The following is a 20,479-nucleotide window of genomic DNA, read 5'->3' on the forward strand; positions in this document are numbered from 1 at the left end:
ATTTCACATTTTACTGTAATTTGAGACCTGTGTTCTCATCACTTAAAAGAAATTGTTCCGACTGCCATTAGATAAGCAGGGAGTGATTTCTCAATTTAAGTTAGTTTTGTCAACTAACTTCATATATTCTGGTATTCCCTAGTATTTTCTTAGGGATTTTTGATATTTCTAAAACTGTTTGATAATTGAACTGATTTTATCAATGTTTTAAATGATTTAAAATTTTTGGGGTGCATTTCAAGGGGTGAATGTAAAAGAAATCTTAGTAATTCTTTATCTACATGCACTTGGATCTCTTACGCATTCACCCCATGATTTGGGCAAGTGCTGAAAATTTTCAATGCATTTTAAAAAAAATTTTGAGAACTTTAAATATATATAAAAAAAACAATTCTAATATTTTTCCTGGAAAGATGATTGACAAGCTTTATTAATATGCAAACACGTGCATACTCCTAATGAGAAAGGATATGCATATTATGTTAGTTATAATAGCTTTTGTTTTGCATTGGCAGTGTGCCTTATTTTGTTAATAAGGATTACAACAGGTAATTATTCTTCAGTCCATATTGGTACATGGAATTCAATTGAATGACCTGCCTTCATGCTTATATTGCAGATTTAATAGTTTACATTTCTTTTCCTGCATGCACAGATATATTTTTACACTACTGGTGAAATTGTTGAAACTTGATAACTCATGTCATTTAAATGTTATAAAAAGAAAACACAAGAATAATAGAAATTCAAACAAATAATTTAATTGGTGAAACATGATTTTTTTGGCAAGAGTGTTTACCTTGATATATGCAGCCATTGACATTGTAGATTGTAAATAATTGTTTTGCCAGTCTTTTAGTATGGAGATGGTAAAAATATTTTGTCAATTTTGATCAAGTATAGTATACCCTTACTGAATGACTTGCTGGTTCAAAGTCAAAAATGTCTGCTGAAGACCAAAAGACCTATGGGTAATAGTTTTAACTGTTGACTGATAAGCTATTCTATAAGTGTTTGATTACATGGCATCAGATGTAAATTTCAAATTTCAATTTCTCTCGATTTCTTACATTAGCCGAGCAAGACTTTGTTGAACTTTCGGCATGTCAGTAGTACAAACTATGGACCTACAATTTATATAAGGAGTCTTGTAATAATCTGTGAAGCACGATTTCAACTTGACATTAGCTGTATGACTGATTTTGAGTTATCAAGATTCATAGGTTCATGAATATGAAAAATCTGTATTATGTAATGATATTTTGAACAGTTTTTTCCTATGTAAGCATTATAATATATTATATTTCCATTTTTTTGATGAATATATTCTTGTTTAAAATTGTGTAAAAAATAGTTTTTTTCCAGTTGCAGCTTGGTTTCAGCAGATTTGTAATGGAGTGACTTTGAATATTCATAACTAAAAATTTGACATTTATGAATGTTACTATATTTAGACTAGCTGCTGCAGAAGATGAGCTGCGAAACTTGAGAGCAAAGGCGGGAATTTTATCCGACTATGACATTCAAGTCCGTAGACTGCGGGAAGACATTGCTCTGCTCACTGGACGCAGAGATGCTCTTTTGCGTAGCTCTACGACCTTGAGAGAAGAGCTACCATCTTATAGACCATCCACCCCGTCAAAGTTTAAATCTGAAGACCCCCCTCTCTCCGGGTAAGGGTGTGATGAGCACCGGAGACTTTGAGTAGATGTAGCCTTTTTACTTGTAGCGTAATCTCTCTTAACAGTAGAAGCTGTGACTAAACAGAACCTGTGTGTGGGAATAAAACCTCTCCTTTTGTGTGTCTTTAACTGTGGCTCTGGATCAAAAGTCCATGTTTCAAATTGTCCTTGTTTCGAAATATCTTTGTTCATTATAGAAAAATCAAGTGCAGAAAAATTATACTTCTGAACAAAAATTTGATAAAATTTTTATCTTGTGAAGATTTTGCCATGGCCTTGACCAAAAAAGTTTTGGTTAAGATCAAATTTTTCAGATTTTTGTCAATACTGCAATAATAAGTAGATAAATAGTGAAAGTAGCAATTTTAAAATTGCATTTGTTTTCTGCCTTAACTGTGTGATACAAAACTGTGAAAAGCATCAAAACTTTAGGCCACATGAACAAAGATACCAGTAAAACTTGGGACATTTGAAACAGTGGACACATTTTTTTGTGTGGTTTCTAATTGTTTTGTCTTTTTTGGTACATTGTAACTTTATGTTGTACCCAGGCTCACTGATGCACAAGACGAATTAGTAAGACTTCGGGCAAGGTCAAACCTTGTTGACGACCTTGAACGTCAAATTCGCCAGCTGAAGAATGAACTGTATATAACCACTTCAAAACCAAGTTATTTGACGAGGTAAAAAAGAATTGATTATTTCTGCCTAGATAGTAGTTTAGTTTCTTCTTGAGCTCTTTCATCTTTTTTTTGTTTTTGAATTTTTACAAAGAAAATTGCTTGAAGGATGATTTTCTCTTTTTTATATTGAGTTTTATATGATTGAGCTTATATACAGTTATTATTGAACACAGCTACTGGTTATGGTTGATGACTAGTTTTGCAAATGGATTTGTTTTTAGAATTATTTAGTCTCTTATCCAAGTTTTATCGGTTATAGTTGAAAATATACAGTATTTCTTAAGGACTGAAAATAAAAGTTCTAAGATACCTTAAAGAATTTCAGAATCGGCTGTCAAAATTTAAAAAAAAACGTGACAAAATTAGTATGGTAAAAATCATTTTAAAGGATAACATCTTGACCAGAGAACTGTATTAGAAAATTTGACATTTGGAGTAACACCTTTACAATAAGCAATTATGTAATGCAAAATTTCTTAATGGACTGCAGTGTCAAAAATTTGTACCATATTTGTCCACAAGATACAATTACCAACGTATTTTGAAACATTTAACAAATTGTCTAATCTTTAACTGTCCAAAGACGACACAGTCCATCATAAAATTAAGTGTCAGGTTATTGTGTTCTTAAATGTCAGCAGAAAATTGAATATCAAAATAAGTTTATATATACTGACAAGATATTCAGTTGTAATGATTCCAAACTTTTCCTAGAATGTGTACTAGCTCAAGAGATCATTCTGACATTTTGCATTTTTGGAGACATTTTCTATTTTAGACCTTTCTAGCTATATTAATCTTTTAGGAAACCATTGTCTCAGCTATAGGGAAATATCTCCTCAGCTATAGGGAAATATCTCCTCAGCTATAGGGAAATATCTCATTTGTACGGAGATAAATCTTCAGAATTTTGTGCATACTGAATACTGTTTTGACACAGATATTAATAATGGGAAACAGGCATAGGGCAAATTGAATCAATATATGAAATTTGTGTGAAATTATCTGAGATAAAACAGAAGCCGTAAAAAAAGAAAAAAAACAAAAGCAAATATCGTGAAGTCATTGTGGATTTCATGAATGAGTCAGTTCATGAAATTTAATCCATAAAATGAACAAGCAAAGTTCATTGTACTAGTAGATTCAAAATTTAAAATCCACAAATTCATAACCCCATGAAATGTCAAGTTTGCCAGAATTACAACATTTCATACCCTTGAAAATAAAATTATTTCACAGCATAACAAACTGATGGAACTGACACTTGAGCCAGTACACGGGCATAAAAATTAACCACTATATATATTTGCAATTCACAGTTAACTTTGACTAATAATAAAAGGCGGGTAAGTATGAATATGGAAGTATGTCTGCACTATGTTAGTTCCTGTTTTAATTGAAAAAAACAAAAACAAACTTTCGTCCTAAAAAGTAAGTAGGAAAATCAAGTTGTCAGTCTTAAAACCCAAGCTATGTTGATTTGACTCTAGTTGGGAGTTGAATTAAAGTATTGCAACCACAGTCAGTGATGTGCTATTCACCGAGTGTAGTCGTCGTGTTTACTGATACTGTAAAATACATTGGAACAGGCTCCTCGCAAAATGATCTTCAGTAAAATGTAGTACTGATAAATTATTAGCATTTTTGGGGACTACTAATTTTCATGAATTTTGTGATTGCCCCAAGTCACAAATTTAAATCCCAAGAGATAAAATTTCATTTATTTAGTACATTCTGTACCCAAAATTAGAAATCTGTGAGTTCCTGTTCCCTTTGAAAAACCGTTTTGGCTCAAACTATTAAATTCTATGCTTATGAAAATGAGTAATTTTATTCCTATTATTCAATACTATAATAAATGTGCTTCAGCTTATAATCTATCAATGTTTATTGTAGTGACACCATAGATTCTCTATCCAAGTACCGCTACACACCACGTGTAAGCTCTCCACTCTCAATGGATGATCCTGTCCAGCGTGTAAGGGAGACGAACCTGATTTCCCGCTGGAATGATCTGTTCTCTCAGGACCGCCTCGATGCCATGGATACGCTCAGGACAGCCTTTATCAATTATGAGTACCCTCCGGATCATGAGAACATTCAGAGAATCGTTTTCGAAGCTGTAAAGGTAAATATATTGTGTAAATAATAACTTCTTTTTCAAACCATCCAGCTAGTTTATGAAAGTTCATCCTACCTAGGTTCTTGGCCATACCAGAAACAGTACCCAGAGGGGCACCCTGTGTCTTCCTCCCATCAAAAACTGGCAATGTCACCATATGACCTAGGTTGTGTAGTGTTTCTAAATCCAAACAAATGAAAAGGAAGAGAGATCATTTTCCAACAGTTTGCTCACTCTATCCACTCTCTTGATAGTTGAGTGGATTTATAGTTGCATTTTGATAGTTGAACTTGTTCTTTTTTAGCTTGACTTTTCGAAGAAAAAGTAGAGCTATTGCACTCGCCCCGGCGCCGCCGTCACTGTTGGTTAAAGTTTTTGATAAAGTCAGATGTCTCTGTTACTATCAAAGCTATTGACTTGAAACTTAAAATAGTTATTTACTATCAAAGTCTACACCAGGAGAAACAATCCCCATAACTCTGATTTAAATTTTGACAGAATTATGCCACTTTTTAACTAAGAATTTTTGGTTAAGTTTATTGATTAAGTCAGATATCTCTGTTACTATCAAAGCTATTGACTTGAAACTTAAAATACTTATTTACCATCAAAGTCTACACCAGAAGAAACAATCCCCATAACTCTGTTTGAATTTTGACAGAATTATGCCCCTTTTTAACTTAGAATTATTTTTTTTAAATTTGATAAAGTCAAATATCTCTGTTACTATTAAAGCTTATGACTTGAAACTCAAAATAGTTATGTACAATCAAATTCTGCACCAAGAGACACAATTCCCATAACTCTGTTTGAATTTTGACAGAATTATGCCCTTTTTAACTTAGAATTTTTTGTTTAAAGTCAAATATCTCTGTTACTGTTAAAGCTTTTGACTTGAAACTCAAAATAGTTATTTACTATTGAAGTCTACACCAGGAGACACAGTTCCCATAACTCTGATTTGAATTTTGACAGAGTTATGTCCCTTTTTAATTTAGAATTTTTTTTACTGGCAAAGCTCTAATTCAGAGTCAAGCACTGAGAAAAGTCAAGCGCGCTGTCTTACGGACAGCTCTTGTTATACCTGGAATACATCATTATACATGAATGAAATTTTAAAACAGTTTAGTGAATGATTAAAAGATTGCTAGTATGTTTATGTCTTTTACTAAAAATGTTTAAAACAGTTGCATTTGATTGTGCCTGTTTTATATGGTATTGAAAACATTGTATATACTATACAATTGAAGTGATTATCAAAAAAAGGTTTAACACTACTGTAATCGTTCTAACAGTCTAACTCACACTTCAATATTGATATGTAAAGAAATAAACTGTCATAAACTCTTTGTCACAGGAATCCTTCAATGTAGCAAAGACAGCATTCCGTCAGTTTAAGATGAAGGTTCGATCCAATCTTGCCATTACCCACACGGGTCCCGAGACGCTTGAAGAAGCTGTACAAGATTACATAAACCGCAATGTGGACCTCTATGATGCTCCAGGAATGGTGTCGGTAAGTACCAGGAAAGATGTCAGTAAATACTGAGAATGGTTTTCCACAAGACCTGTTTACTAAAGTTTGTGAATAACATTGTTCAGTGTTAAATTGTAATGCATGTGTATTATGTCATTGATTGTGTTTGTTGTGAATTGATGATGCATGAGATGAATTTTCATGTTACTAAGTTTTTGCACATTCTGCCTAAATGAGTGTTTACTGCAAAACAGTATTACAAAGATTTACCTCTACATGTTCTTATTATTGTTTCCATTTTAGCTCGACTTTTCGAAGAAAAAGTGGAGCTATTGCACTTGCCCTGGCATCGGCGTCAGCGTAGCCGTTGGTTAAAGTTTTTTATTAAGTCAAATATCTCTGTTACTATCAAAGCTATTGACTTGAAACTTTAAATAGTTATTTGCTATCAAAGTCTACACCAGGAGAAACAATCCCCATAACTCTATTTTGAATTTTGACAGAATTATGCCCCATTTTAATTTTGGTTAAAGTTTTTGATAAAGTCAAATATCTCTGTTACTATCAAAGCTATTGATTTGAAACTTAAAATACTTATTTACCATCAAAGTCTACACCAGGAGAAACAATCCCCATAACTCTGATTTGAATTTTGACAGAATTATGCCCCTTTTTAACTTATAATTTTTTTTTTTTAAATTTGGTAGTCAAATATCTCTGTTGCTTTTAAAGCTTTTTATTTGAAACTCAAAATAGTTGTTTACAATCAGAGTTTACACCGGGAGACACAATGCCCATAACTCTGGTTTGAATTTTGACAGAATTATGCCCCTTTTTAACTTAGTATTTTTGGTTAAAGATTTCGATAAAGTCAGAAATCTCTGTTACTATCAAAGCTTTTGACTTGAAACTTAAAATATTTACCATCACAGTCTACACCAGGGGCCGTATTCATAAAGCATCTTAAGTATAAGTTTTGACTTAAGTTGAAGATTTTACTCAAGTTTGTGGTGATTTCAGCTTAAGTCGAAGTAAAAAACTTAAGTCCTCTTCATAAAACAGCTTAAAGTTAAGATACGTAAGAAATTACTTAAGTCAGAAAACAAAATAGCGTCGTGAGTATGATTAATGTGTTGTTTTGCAGATAAAAGCACTTTAGACATAATTGTGCATGTTGTATCTGTCTGAAATTGATGTGTTATTTTTAATGTTTTCATCCACAATAAAAGCCAAGAATTACTTATTATGTTGTTTATGAATAACAAATATACTTTAGTAAATAAATTTCTTACCTAAGTAATACTTAAGTAAATAATCAGTTTTTTATACTTATACTTAAGATGCTTTATGAATACCCCCCCCCACCCCTCCAGGAGACACAATCCCCATAACTCTGATTTGAATTTTGACAGAATTATGCCCCTTTTTAACTTAGAATTTTTTGTTAAAAGTCAAATATTTCTGAACTGTTAAAGCTTTTGACTTGAAACTCTAAATAGTTATTTACTATCAAATTCTACACCAGGAGACACAATTCCCATAACTCTGATTATAATTTTGACAGAGTTATGTCCCTTTTTAACTTGGAATTTTTTTTTACTGGCAAAGCACAAATTCAGAGTCAAACACTGAGAAAAGTTGAGCACGCTGTCTTACAGATGGCTCTTGTTTAACTTAAAACTGTAAAGTATTACTGGAATGACTTTCATAGTCATGGCATTAAGGTTGCTTTATATAGTAATTTAACTCAAGATGTATATAAAGGGTGGTAATTAAAAAAAGAAGATATGGTTCATGTTGATAATTTCTTTGATTATAATCACACATTTAATCCGAAAAGAGTTATTCTTGAAGATTAAGTTTCTTTGTGTGTGTTTTTTTTTTTTTTTTTTTTTTTTTTTTTTTTTTTGAAAAAAAAGTTTAATATAGTAACATTTTTTGCTTGTCCTATTGCAGTCTAGATAAACATAGTATTTTAACTTTGGCTTTACAGACATTTAATGGATTGGGTACCGTTAGCCTCTGGGTATGTGCAAACATGGCACTAGTCAATGCATGATTATGGTTCAAGATTTAACTCACAATCACTGTTTTCATTCAAGTGCAAAGAAAATGGTTCTGGACAATACAAACAAAATGCATGTGTTGAATTTTATATTTAGTGGTGTTAGTCACATCACATGCATGTAGTACTAAAACTGATAAAGTTGAAATTTTTTATCAGATGAAAAAAAGTTTTTTTGTAAGCACTGAGTGTATTAATTTTTCACTTGTTACTAATAGCAATTAATGGGAGAAAGATTTTTTGATATGTAAAAAGAGTATATATTAGAATTAAAAGGTACAAATTGATTTGTTTCAATTTGTTTAGCGCATACTGAATTTAAAACTTTTTTTAAGTAAAAAAGAAACATTTATTTAAAATAGAAAATAACATAAAATAGAACAATGTGATCCAGGAGGTTTCTCAGAGTATGTTTTTAAAGACACATCATGCAGTTGCAAAATGTATAGGGAATCTCTTTTCCATGTTCTCTATGTAGAAAAAAACTATCAACATTTTAGCAGTACTTCAAATCCTATGATTTTTGGCATTGTTAAACATTTTTGTCAGTTTTGAAAATTTCAATATTTTGACATTAGTCTTAAGACAAGATTCCTTAATATCTAGGTAAATGTAGCTTGCTTAAATTTCATTGTTGTAGTGAAGGTCATTTTATTGTCTTTTAACTAAAACTAAAGCCTATTTCTATTGAAACTTCAGGATGTGATCCGCAAGTTGAATGTCAACCCAAGCATCTTCCTCCCACGGGATACCACCTTTGCCGTCATACAGCCATTTATCCGTGAATGTGTCAAAGTCGCCTGGCAGATGAGTGCTCTAGCTCACTCTCTTGATATTTCAGTAGCCTCAAAGGCAGAACTCTTTGATGATACAAAGTAAGTAATACTTTTTGCCTGAAAATAAGGTACTTTCGGCCTGAATTTCATAGGCCAAATTCTGATGATACAAGGTAAATAATAATATTTGCCTGAAAAAAAAGGTACTTTTGGCCTGAATTTTAAAGGCCAAATTCTGATGATACGAAGTAAATAATACTTTTGGCCTGAAAAAAGGTACTTTGATTGTTGGGCATTTTTCTATCTTAGTACTGTTGCTTGCTGCAAATGTGAAGAAATTTTTCTACATTTTATTTGTAATGTTTTAAAGATTGATAAAGTGTGTAAGAATTAAACGAGAACACACTTCTTGAACTAAACATACTCTATAAAGCTTTTCTGAATGATTGTAATTACATTACTATTTAAAAGCCACAAATGTACATTATTTCTCTGTCATTTACGCTACGTTGTTTTTGTAGATACCGTCGCAGCTATGACTCAGAGTACACGGCACCTCTTGTGAACCACCACATCTGGCCATGTCTGGCACAAGGGCCTCACATTAGGATGAAGGGAGAGTGCTGCACCAGGAGAGGGGCCTCATTGGTAGGGTTCTGAACAATCCTTAATCTTGAAAATGGCTAAAATATTACCTAAGATATATTGATGTCTGTTGGCTTACAATTTTTTTCTTGCCAAATTCATAATGATTTATGAAATAGCAAATCTATATATAAAAAGTAAATAATTATTGTCTTAGTGAAGACATCTCTAGTGAACACATACAGACGCACATTGCTGGTGTTAATTACAAGTTTAAGACTAAACTTTTCTTGTAAACAAGCGTTTTTGCCTATGCAAATCAGGGTTCATGCCCATGTAAATCAAGGACCATGCCTATATAACCCTAGTTCATACGTATTCAAACCAGGGTTCATGCCTATTTAAATCGGGGTTCATGTCTATTTAAAACAGTGTTCATGTCCATGTAAGTCAGGGTCCATGCCTATGTAAATAGGAGTTATGCCTATATGAACCAGGGTTATTGCCTATATAAACTCAGGTTCATGCCTATATAAACCAGGATTCATTCCTATGTAAATGAGGGTTCATGCCTATATAAATCCATGATCATGTCTTTAAACCAGGGTCCATGCCTATGTAAACCAGGGTTCATGCCTATTCAAATCAGGGTTCATGCCTAAGTAAACCAGGATTAATGTTGATATAAACCAAGATTCATCCCTATGTAAATCAGGGTTTATGCCTTTGTCATTGGTTCATGCCTATGTAAACCAGGGTACATGCTGATGTAAACCAAGGTTCATGCCTATGTAAATAGAGTTCATGCCTGTATAAACCAGGTTCATGCCTATATAATTTGAGGTTCAGTCCAATGTAAATCAAGGTTCATACCTGTGTCAATAAGTATTTTTACAGGTTTATGCCAATGTAAACAAGTATTCTTGCCTATGTAAACAAGAAATCTTTCCTATGTAAACTAGGATCTATGAAGTTTGAACAGAAAAGGTTTTCTCCTGTAAACTATTGAAATTATTTGTTTAGCACAATATCACAAGAGAACAAGAATTGGTATATATAAATTTATTATTATTTTCAGTTAAGGTGACTGTACTGTTTAGTTTTTCACATTTTTCAGCTGTCTGGCCAATGGGTTAGTCACCACAGGATATAAGTTCTTTGCATAAGTCTTCAATATACTGTGAAATCAGAAATATTTAAGTAAGGGGTTTATTTTAGCTATATTTGCTAACTGTCCATGTCTGTGAAAATAAGTACACATCAAAGTACTTTACTGTTATAATTGGTCTTATATGTTTAGGGAGTTTATCATATATCGTAAATTTTATACCACACATGCCATTTCCAATTTTAAAAAAAATCGAACTTTAACTTTGCATGTCTGATTTTACAGCAGATTTACTTTTGTTCATGTAAAATTTACATAGCACTCATAGTTTTTAATTGAAAATCTGCATAAAAGATCACATTGTTTAGACACAAAGTTGACATTTTGCATTCTGACACTTATGCATCCTAAAACACTTTTTCTTTTGGAAAAAATATTTGTCTCTTCTTTTTTTCATGCCACCATTGTCATGTCATTTCAACATTGAATAACATTTTACCACAGATCATTCTGGGAATGCTTAGTTTTTGTCATTGCACGCAAACTTTTAACAGTTTAACAGTTTTGCTTTACTTTATTTCATTTAAAAATTATAACAAGACATAAGTAAGCTTGAAATTAAATTTTGAAATCCAGTTTGCTTTTTCAAATTTATTTGTGATAGTCTGAACTTTATTTTTTTGTCTAACAGAATACCTATTAGCGTTAGACTGGTGGACAAGGTATACATTGCTGACAGCTATCTCCCAGTTTATCCAAATTATAACCTTCACACCTTAAGATGTTTTACTAACAAATATTAAAATTACACCATATTAATAAGTATGTATCTGCACTTCATGTAAACTATAAATTCTGTGTAGTTGAAGAATATGTGTCAATTGCAAAATAATATTGAAATGTTGGGCTTAATATTTAGTCTCCAAAACAGTTTGGCAATAACTATCAAAATTATTAATTATAATAAGTTATCATAATAAAATCTTTTATTTCACAGTCAAGAAGAAGTCGTAGCCCAACCCGCTCTCGTTCAGTGAGCCCAGGTCCCCGCTCCCGATCCCGTTCCCGCTCACAGAGCCCAACACGTCGCAGCCGTTCCCCTAGTCCCCGTCGGTCAGGTGCGTGTTGACAGTTTAATATTCACTGTATTGTTTCATTGTGTTCCTTGCACATTAATATATGTAATTCCTGCCGTTCTAACTTCCATATTGTTTCTTTACCTGTGGTTTTGTTTAATGTTGTGTTTGTACACACTTGCAAAGGTATTCATTGTATTTACAGCATTTGTTGATGCAAGTGCATGTTAGCACTCACATTTAAGTGAAAGTAATAAACACTTAAGTTTAGCACATTCAAAGACTTAGATAACCAAATTTAAAGAACTAGCAATTGCTACAGTTTACGTCAACACAATTCTTGTTATGTTATCTACAGTGTGTTCTGCAAGTGTGTACCTGTCGTAATTTTATGTCCGTGTAAAGTTTTATCATTAAATGTATTGGTGCAGGAACATGTATGTCCAAATTTCATTTTCTATGCAACATATTCAGAAGGTAGCATTTCATTGACATTACTCGGAACACATTTTCTGTATATTCTATTATTAACGCCTTCAGGGACGTTACATTTTACAAAAGGGGGTGTTTATTTAGGCCCTAAAAATGTTAAAAACAGTTACAACACTGCCATATTGCTGGTATTTACTTACGACCTAAATTAACTTGAAAAATATTTATTTTGGAAAATGGCGAAGGTCACTTTAATGAAAGGGAGGGCGTTCATTAGAGAATAGGAGGGCGTTCATTATAGAATATACAGTATTGTAAACATTGAAATTGTTAATTTTTCATCTATTCAAGTCACAATTTTTTGTTTATCCGTAGATAGAAATGTTAATACATTCTTCTCATTGTTATTTGCAGGGTTCCAGCAGGTATACTAAGATTTAAAGCAGCGTTTTATCATGCAGCAAATTGGACTTTTAGTGACAAATATTTTTGTTGAAAACATTGAATCAGGAAATGTAGAAGTTGTGTAGGAAATTTGAGTTGCGCAAGAGAGCTTTTTGTTTATATTAACGCGTTATTTATTAGTCGTTTTAGTTAATTTCTTAACAAAAGCATTTTATAATAACTATTAATTTGACATTTATAAACTGAAATTTTATATCAAAATTTTTCTAAGATTTTAGATTTTAAATTGTTAGCGATGAAAGAATTTATACAAGAAAAACAGATTGAAAAGGGGGTGATATGCTTTTGTTTTGAAATGAAAGTATTTACTGCAAAGTGTAGAAATGTTTTTGACAATGTATGTTTTTTATCATGATTGTAGATAAAACAATGGATTTTGTAGAGTTGTTTTTTTTTTTACATTATGAATGTTGTTGTATTTATATTTATTCACTAGTTTTTGTAATCACTGGAACAGTTTGGGTAGATTTAATTGTTTATATATTTTTCAGTTCAACAGGGTTGCATAATTACAATATTGCGGTATCCTTTATTCTTTTTCTATGATTATTTCAAAGTAAGCAAAAGGGATGTTCGAGTCTTTTTAAAGAGTTTAGAAAGACGGAAAGAAAAAAAAATATTATTTTCAACTGTGCATAGAAAAAGCCTTAATTTAAATCAGTAAAAGGCAGAAAATTGTACATTAAATCCGTAAAAGGTGAAAAGATGTATGTTAAATGGCCTCTTGAAGAATTAGTTGTTCTTTGAAGGAAAAGATCCCAGCCCTGTCTGAGACAATTTATCCTGCATCGGAAGTGCTGTTTTACTTAATTCACATACAATTGTAGTATTTTAATACATATAATCAGTGTTACTAATTCACATGTTACTCATTGAATTTGATACTAGAAAATGTTCGCACAGACATAAAAGGTAGTTAAACATTTGCATAACAGATCTCTGTTGAGTCTACAATTTAGGGAAATATGATTATTTCCATATTCAGTGAATATCTAAAATGGGGCCAAATGTTTGCTGTTGATATTTTAGTTCATACATTTCAAACATATTAACTAACAGTGACATGTTATGATATTTTTAACTGACACCATATGAGGGAATATCTGCTTTTCATCAAAGCGTATATTTTAGAATTCTTTCAGTTGTTTTATAATACTGTAGATATATAGCAAAAAAGTTATTTTCTAGCAATGTTTTATAGCAGATAGATGAAATGCAGCTCTTTAATCTTGAAAAATTATATGATTTAGCAAAACTTACTCTCAAAGCTTTCAGAATTTTTGGTTAACCCTCATATGTTGAGATTTTGTTGATTGTACATGTATATAAGGTTTAGGGAAAAAAGTTTGCAGTGTGTACATGTTGTTATGCATATATTCATAATTTTTCCTGTTATTTTTAAAGAAAAATAATTCATCTCTCATTCACTGTGAAGAAAATTTAAATTGTTTTTATTTATTTTCTTTGGAAGTTTAAGTGAAATTGATCAAAGTTAAGCCAATGCATCCAACTCACATGTAGCTAAGATTTCTAAAATCATGAATGTCCTGGGAACATTGACTTCAACAGTGAGAAAACCAGGAAGTATTATAGTTCAAAACTAAAGTTACATAATACATTATATGTTCAATACATAATCCATACACCATTTTATAACAGTTATTTGTCAGATTACAAGTAGCAGTATTAGCTTATAGTATATGAAGCAATTTATTTATTAACCACTTTCTGCTGGAAGTCCGTCCAACTGCCATCAATTTATTCCGTCCAAGTCTGTTTTCTTTCTAGAAAACTGAACTTTATATTTTAACAGCATATAAAAGTAAAGAAATATTAGCTACTTTTCATTTGTTAGGTCTGTGATATTTTCGCCAGATTTTGCTCTTTTGTTAGAACCTTAGAGTGGTCGATCATATTTTGGTTTGTTAAGTTTTCAGTTTATTGTACACTTGTGATATCTACCAAGCGTGTGATATTTTAAAATCAGTTGACCAGTTTAGCTTTGTTTAACATTTTAACTTTACTTCATATATTTTTACAATGAAAGTTTTTGAAAATTGTACTGATATTAGATAGGTTTCACAGAATAAAATAAAAAAAGAAAAGAATGTTGTTTCTTGTGTTGTAAAAAGGCATTGTATTTTTTTGTGGCCTTAGGGAAAAAAGTGTTGAAATAACGACAAAGGTAGTCATTATACAAACTGAAGGAGGTGCAGTTAAGAAACTACGCAAGTTTATAGTCGAGGGATATCCAACACTTTCCGCCAAATCAGTATTCCACATAATGCTTTGTCATCAAAAATAATTCTCCTATTTCTGTATTTCTAGACTTTTAGTGGCCATTAGACAACAACTTCTCATTAACTGCTTGATAGATCTCATTTAATTCAGTCTGTAGCCACTTATAAAGTCCTCTCCCATAGTTTTTCAAATTGGGGTTCTTTGCCCCTTTTAGAGCTAAAAATAGAAATATCTTGTAAAAACTTCTTCTCAAGAAGTGCTTCTTACAATAGCATTCTTATAAAGTCATCAATTCATTTTTTTTTCAAATGCAGGCACTTTCCCTCTTTAAGGGGAAGTTCGAAAACCAGCCAGTTCGGGCGGAGACAATGCACTCTACTAACTTGATGCTGGATAGTGAAGTATGGCATTATGTGAGATAACTAAAGCTATCCTTGGAGTGGTTAATATCCCATCAATATTGATTTGTCAGAGGAAACCAAATGTGAAGGTAACTTCAAATGAGTGAAGACACGTGGAGGGGAGTGGGGTTGGGGTGCCCGTAACCTTTGTCCATCCCAGAAAAAGAGATTTACAGTCAACTCATCCCCTGTCATCTCGTCCCCCAGTCAACTCGTTCCAGTTGGTCATTTCGTTTCCCTTTTTCGCACTCCCCACCCTCCCACTTTTTAAACGTATTTTTGAAAAAATTTCAAAATATGATGTCATGTTTTTTTTTCAAATAAGTATATTTAATGCTAAAAAATATACTTAAGTTTTCGTTTGTTTTAAGAACTTTTTTAGGAGTCTGTAACCTGAAGAATTTAGTAGTCTGTAACCTAAAAAAAAATTAGCAGCCTGTAACCGTAAAAAATTTAGTAGTCTGTAACCTAAAAAAATTAGCAGTCTGTAACCTGAAGAATTTAGTAGTCTGTAACCTAAAGAATTTAGCAGTGTGTAACCTAAAGAATTTATCAGTGTGTAACCTAAAAAAGATAGCTGTCTGTAACCTTAAAAAATTTAGCAGTCTGTAACCTAAAGAATTTAGCAGTCTGTAACCTGAAGAATTTAGTAGATTGTAACCTAAAAACAAATTAGCAGTCTGTAACCTGAAGAATTTAGTAGTCTGTAACTTAAAAAAAATCAGCAGCCTGTAACCTAAAAAAAATAGCAGTCTGTAACCTAAAGAATTTAGAAGTTTGTAACCTAAAAAAAATTAGCAGCCTGTAACCGTAAAAAATTTAGTAGTCTGTAGCCTAAAAAAATTAGCAGTCTGTAACCTGAAAAATTTAGTAGTCTGTAACCAAAAAAAAATTAGCAGCCTGTAACCGTAAAAAATTAGGAGTCTGTAACCTAAAAAATATAGCAGTCTGTAACCTTAAAAAATTTAGTAGTCTGTAACCTTAACAATTAGGAGTCTGTGACCTTAAAAATTAGGAGTCTGTTACCTTAAAAAATTTAACAGTCTGTAACCTTAAAAATTAGGAGTCTGTAACCTAAAAAAATTAGCAGTCTGTAACCTTAAAAAATTTAGTAGTCTGTAACCTTAAAAATTAGGAGCCTGTTACCTAAAAAAATTAGCAGTCTCTAACCTTAAAAATTTAGTAGTCTGTAACCGAAAAAAATTAGCAGTCTGTAACCTTAAAAAATTTAGTAGTCTGTAACCTTAAAAATTAGGAGTCTGTAACCTAAAAAAAATAGTAGTCTGTAACCTTAAGAATTTAGCAGTCTGTAACCTAAAAAAATTAGTAGTCTGTAACCTTAAAGAATTTAGCAGTGTGTTACCTAAATAATTTAGTAGTCTGTAACCTTAAAAAAATTTGTAGTCTGTAACCTAAAGAATTTAGCAGTCTATAACCTTAAAATTAGCAGTCTGTAACCCAAAGAATTTAGCAGGCTGTAGCCTTAAAAATTAATAGTCTGTAACCTAAAGAATTTAGTGAGTGTAGATACATTTATGGATATAGATAGATTGCAATAATTAAAAGAATGATTGTGATAAAGCGAAGAAACGGAATTTTGCGCTTAAAAGTTTTCAGGAAACAATAACATTGTCTGGAAAAAAATAAGAAAATTGCACAACAATGCGAAATTTTGCTCTAAAATATTTTCACAATATATTATTTATTGCGGAATTTTTTTCAGAAAAAAAAAAACCCCACACATTTCCTGGAAAGTTTACATTATCATCATGATAGCTACCTAGCTGTCTCTGGCAGAAAATGCCACAATAATATTTTTAAGCTTAGATTAAAAGATCAGTATATACTAAACTGGATTAGAATGGTTCAAAATTCAAGAAAATGTGAGCGATATAAAGTATTTAAAACAGTCTAAGTTTGAAGACTATTTCAAATTATTACCATCAAATCTTGCATTATCTTTATGCCATTTCTATGGTGGCTGATTTCTGCCATTTTGTGTTGGCTGGCGAAAACACGACAACACGAAAACTTGACAAAAACATAATTTGTTGAGTTGGCGTGTCGGCGGGGCGAAAACACAACATATTTTACACAAAAACTCAAAATTTAGAGGGCGCCGACATGACAAATTTATCTGTCGAGTTTTCGTGTTGCCGGTTATAAATATGTCGTGATGGCGCTCTTTATTTGTCGTGTTTTCATGTTTTCACCCAGCCGACACAAAAACACAACAAATACCTTATCTGTTGAGTTTTTGTGTTTTCTCCCCACCAATATGAAAACACGACAAATACATGTTATTTGTTGAGTTTTTCGTGTTTTCGCCCCGCCGATACGAAAACACGACAACACAACAAATACTTTTCAGATATCTCTTATAAAATGTAGAGTTATTCTGAAACCAGTGGCAAAGGGTTTTAGAAGCATTTTTCTTTCTATTCAAACGAACCGTCAATTAAGAATTCATTTATATTCACTGAGGCTGCATTAGAGATCTTAGATTACCATTGGTCAAAAATAAATAAGGTATTTGTCGTGTTTTTGTGTTGGCAGGGTGAAAACACGACAATACTAAAACTTGACAAATACCTAATATGTCAGGTTTGTGTTTTCGTGGCGAAAACACGACAAATAAAGGGCGCCAATACAACATATTTATACCCGCCAACATGAAAACTCGACAAATAAATGTCTTGTCATGTTTTCGTGTAAAATTTGTCATGTTGTTGGGTTTCCGCCCCACCAACACCAAAACACAAAATGGCAGAAATCAGCCACCATACATTTCAGATGCCATAATAATAAGTTGCCTATTGAAAAGGGTATATTTTTGGCTAAGTTCTTGATCTTGAACAGGTGAGCATTAATTCTCCCGCATTGAGAGTACACATGCATTGAATGTACACTATTAAACCTATGTTAAACCTAACCCTAACCTTTAGTCAGTATATTGTACACTCAATACGTGCATACATCCAATAGGAGCGATTTGATGTTGGCATCTTGAAATCTTTACAAAGTTGTTTCCCTTTGTTATTAATCCGCCATTTGTAAGATGGAGATTGCAGCTACACTGAATCGCAAGTTATTATGTCTCCCCCCTCTTGTTTTTGCCCTGTCCGTCCGTCCGTCCTTCTGTCCGTCCATCCATCTGTCCGTCCGTACGTCACACTTCATTTCCGAGCAATAACTGGAGAACCATTTGACCTAGAAGCTTCAAACTTCATAGGGTTGTAGGGCTGCTGGAGTAGACGACCCTACTGTTTTTGGGGTCACCCCCGTCAAAGGTAAAGGTCACAGGGGCCTGAACATTGAAAACCATTTTCGATCAATAACTAGAGAACCACTTGACCCAGAATGTTGAAACTTCATATGATGATTGGTCATGAAGAGTAGATGACCCCTTTTGATTTTGGGGTCACTCCGTCAAAGGTCAAGGTCACAGGGGCCTGAACATTGAAAACCATTTCCGATCAATAACTTGAGTACCACTTAACCCAGAATGTTGAATCTTCATAGGATGATTGTACATGCAAAGTAGATGACCCCTATTAATTTTGGATCACTCCGTTAAAGGTCAAGGTCACAGGGGCTTGAACATTGAAAACCATTTCTGGTCAATAACTTGAGAACCACTCGACCCAGAATGTTGAAACTTCACAGGATGATTGTACATGCAAATTAGATGACCCCTATTGATTTTGGAGTCACTCCATTAAAGGTCAAGGTCTCAGGGGCTTGAACATTGAAAACCATTTCTGGTCAGTAACTTGAGAACCACTCGACCCAGAATGTTGAAACTTCATAGGATGATTGTTCATGCAGAATAAATGACCCCTATTGTTTTTGGGTCACTCCGTTAAAGGTCAAGGTCACAGGGGCCTGTAAATTGATAACCATTTCCGATCAATAACTTCAGAACCTCTTGATTCAGAATGTTGAAACTTCATAGGATGATTGAACATGCAGAGTAGATGAACCCTATCGATTTTGGGGTCACTCTGTTAAAGGTCAAGGTCACAGGAGCCTGAAGATGGAAAACAATTTCCGATCAATAACTTGAGAACCACTTGACCCAGAATATTGGAACTTTATAGGATGATTGAACATGCAGAGTAAATGATCCCTATTGATTTTGGGGTCAGTCTATTAAAGGTCAAGGTCACAAGGGCCTGGTTATGTAAAATCATTTCTGGAGAATAACTAGAGAACCACTTGACCTAGAATGTTGAAACTTAATAGGATGATTGGACATGCAGGGTAGATGAACCCTATTTATTTTGAGGTCACTTGATCAAAGGTCAAGGTCACAGGAGCCTGAACATGGAAAACAATTTCCGATCAATAACTCGAGAACCACTTGACCCAGAATGTTGAAACTTCATAGGATGATTGAACATGCAGAGTAGATGATCCCTATTAATTTTAGGGTTAGTCTATTAAAGGTCAAGGTCACAGGGGCCTGGTCATGTAAAATCATTTCTGGAGAATTACTTGAGAACCACTTGACCTAGAATGTTGAAACTTAATAGGATGATTGGACATGCAGAGTAGATGACCCCTATTTATTTTGAGGTCACTTGATCAAAGGTCAAGGTCACAGGAGCCTGAACAGTGACTTGAGAACCACTAGGCCAATTGTGTTGAAATTTAGCGGGATGACTGGACATGCCAAGTAGATGATCCCTATTGCAGCCAACCATCAGTGTCTCTTTGACTTTCGCTCCTGACCCCTATTGACTTCTTGCCTATAGGACTTTGCATTGGGGGAGACATGTGCTTTTTTACAAAAGACTTAAAGCAATTTCTAGTTGACTCTTGTTTTCATGCAGTGTTAGAAATAGGATTATTCCCACTTGCCAATGAAAATTAAATAACAGCAGTGGCTGTGTAGTCATAGATGATTACTTTCAATAAAGCCATTTGTTTGGACGACAGAAATATAGGCATATAACTGAATTAATAGATGGTTATTAACTTTATTTACAAATATGATAATGCAATTAATTATTCATTCAATCTTTAAATCCAGAAACTTCATTTTTGGCATTGTTACATGTATCTCACTGTAGGGTATCATTGCACTTGATAGTGTCCGCTTCGAGTGCGGGAGGTTGTGGGTTCGATCCCTGGTCGTGTCATACCAAAGACATAAAAAATGGTACTGTAGTAGCTTCCTCGCTTGGCGCTCAGCATTAAGAGAGTAGTGCTAGGACTGGTCAGCCCGGTGTCAGTATAATGTGACTGGGTGGGGTATCATGTCACATGTCTATGGCGTGATATTCCAGTGAGGCAGCACTATAAAGTTGGGTATTGTGCTCATTGCTACAAGTAGACACCGTCGTTCATATGACTGAAAAATT

The 20,479-nt window shown here is 33.1% G+C and overlaps 1 protein-coding gene across 10 annotated transcripts in view; it reads left to right on the forward strand.

The window, feature by feature from the left end:
• LOC123556912 (mitochondria-eating protein-like) overlaps positions 1 to 14,579 on the forward strand; it is a 35,385-nt gene extending 20,806 nt beyond the window's left edge. For 2 of the 10 annotated variants that reach the window (XM_053543246.1, XM_053543245.1), the window contains exons 5-13: positions 1,455 to 1,673; positions 4,262 to 4,493; positions 5,845 to 6,003; positions 7,958 to 7,990; positions 8,729 to 8,904; positions 9,327 to 9,453; positions 10,414 to 10,440; positions 11,496 to 11,616; positions 12,421 to 14,579. In XM_053543246.1, the coding sequence (XP_053399221.1) occupies positions 1,455 to 1,673; positions 4,262 to 4,493; positions 5,845 to 6,003; positions 7,958 to 7,990; positions 8,729 to 8,904; positions 9,327 to 9,453; positions 10,414 to 10,440; positions 11,496 to 11,616; positions 12,421 to 12,440 (1,114 nt within the window). In that variant the 3' untranslated portion in view covers positions 12,441 to 14,579. Of the gene's footprint in view, positions 1 to 1,454; positions 1,674 to 2,233; positions 2,366 to 4,261; positions 4,494 to 5,844; positions 6,004 to 7,957; positions 7,991 to 8,728; positions 8,905 to 9,326; positions 9,454 to 10,413; positions 10,441 to 11,495; positions 11,617 to 12,420 lie in introns of all 10 variants that reach the window. The other 8 variants (XM_045347989.2, XM_045347987.2, XM_053543247.1 and 5 more) reach the window with 7 other exon arrangements.
• Positions 14,580 to 20,479: the final 5,900 nt, after the last annotated feature.

This window comes from Mercenaria mercenaria, chromosome 5 (genome assembly GCF_021730395.1).
Source record: "Mercenaria mercenaria strain notata chromosome 5, MADL_Memer_1, whole genome shotgun sequence".
NCBI lineage: Eukaryota > Metazoa > Mollusca > Bivalvia > Venerida > Veneridae > Mercenaria > Mercenaria mercenaria.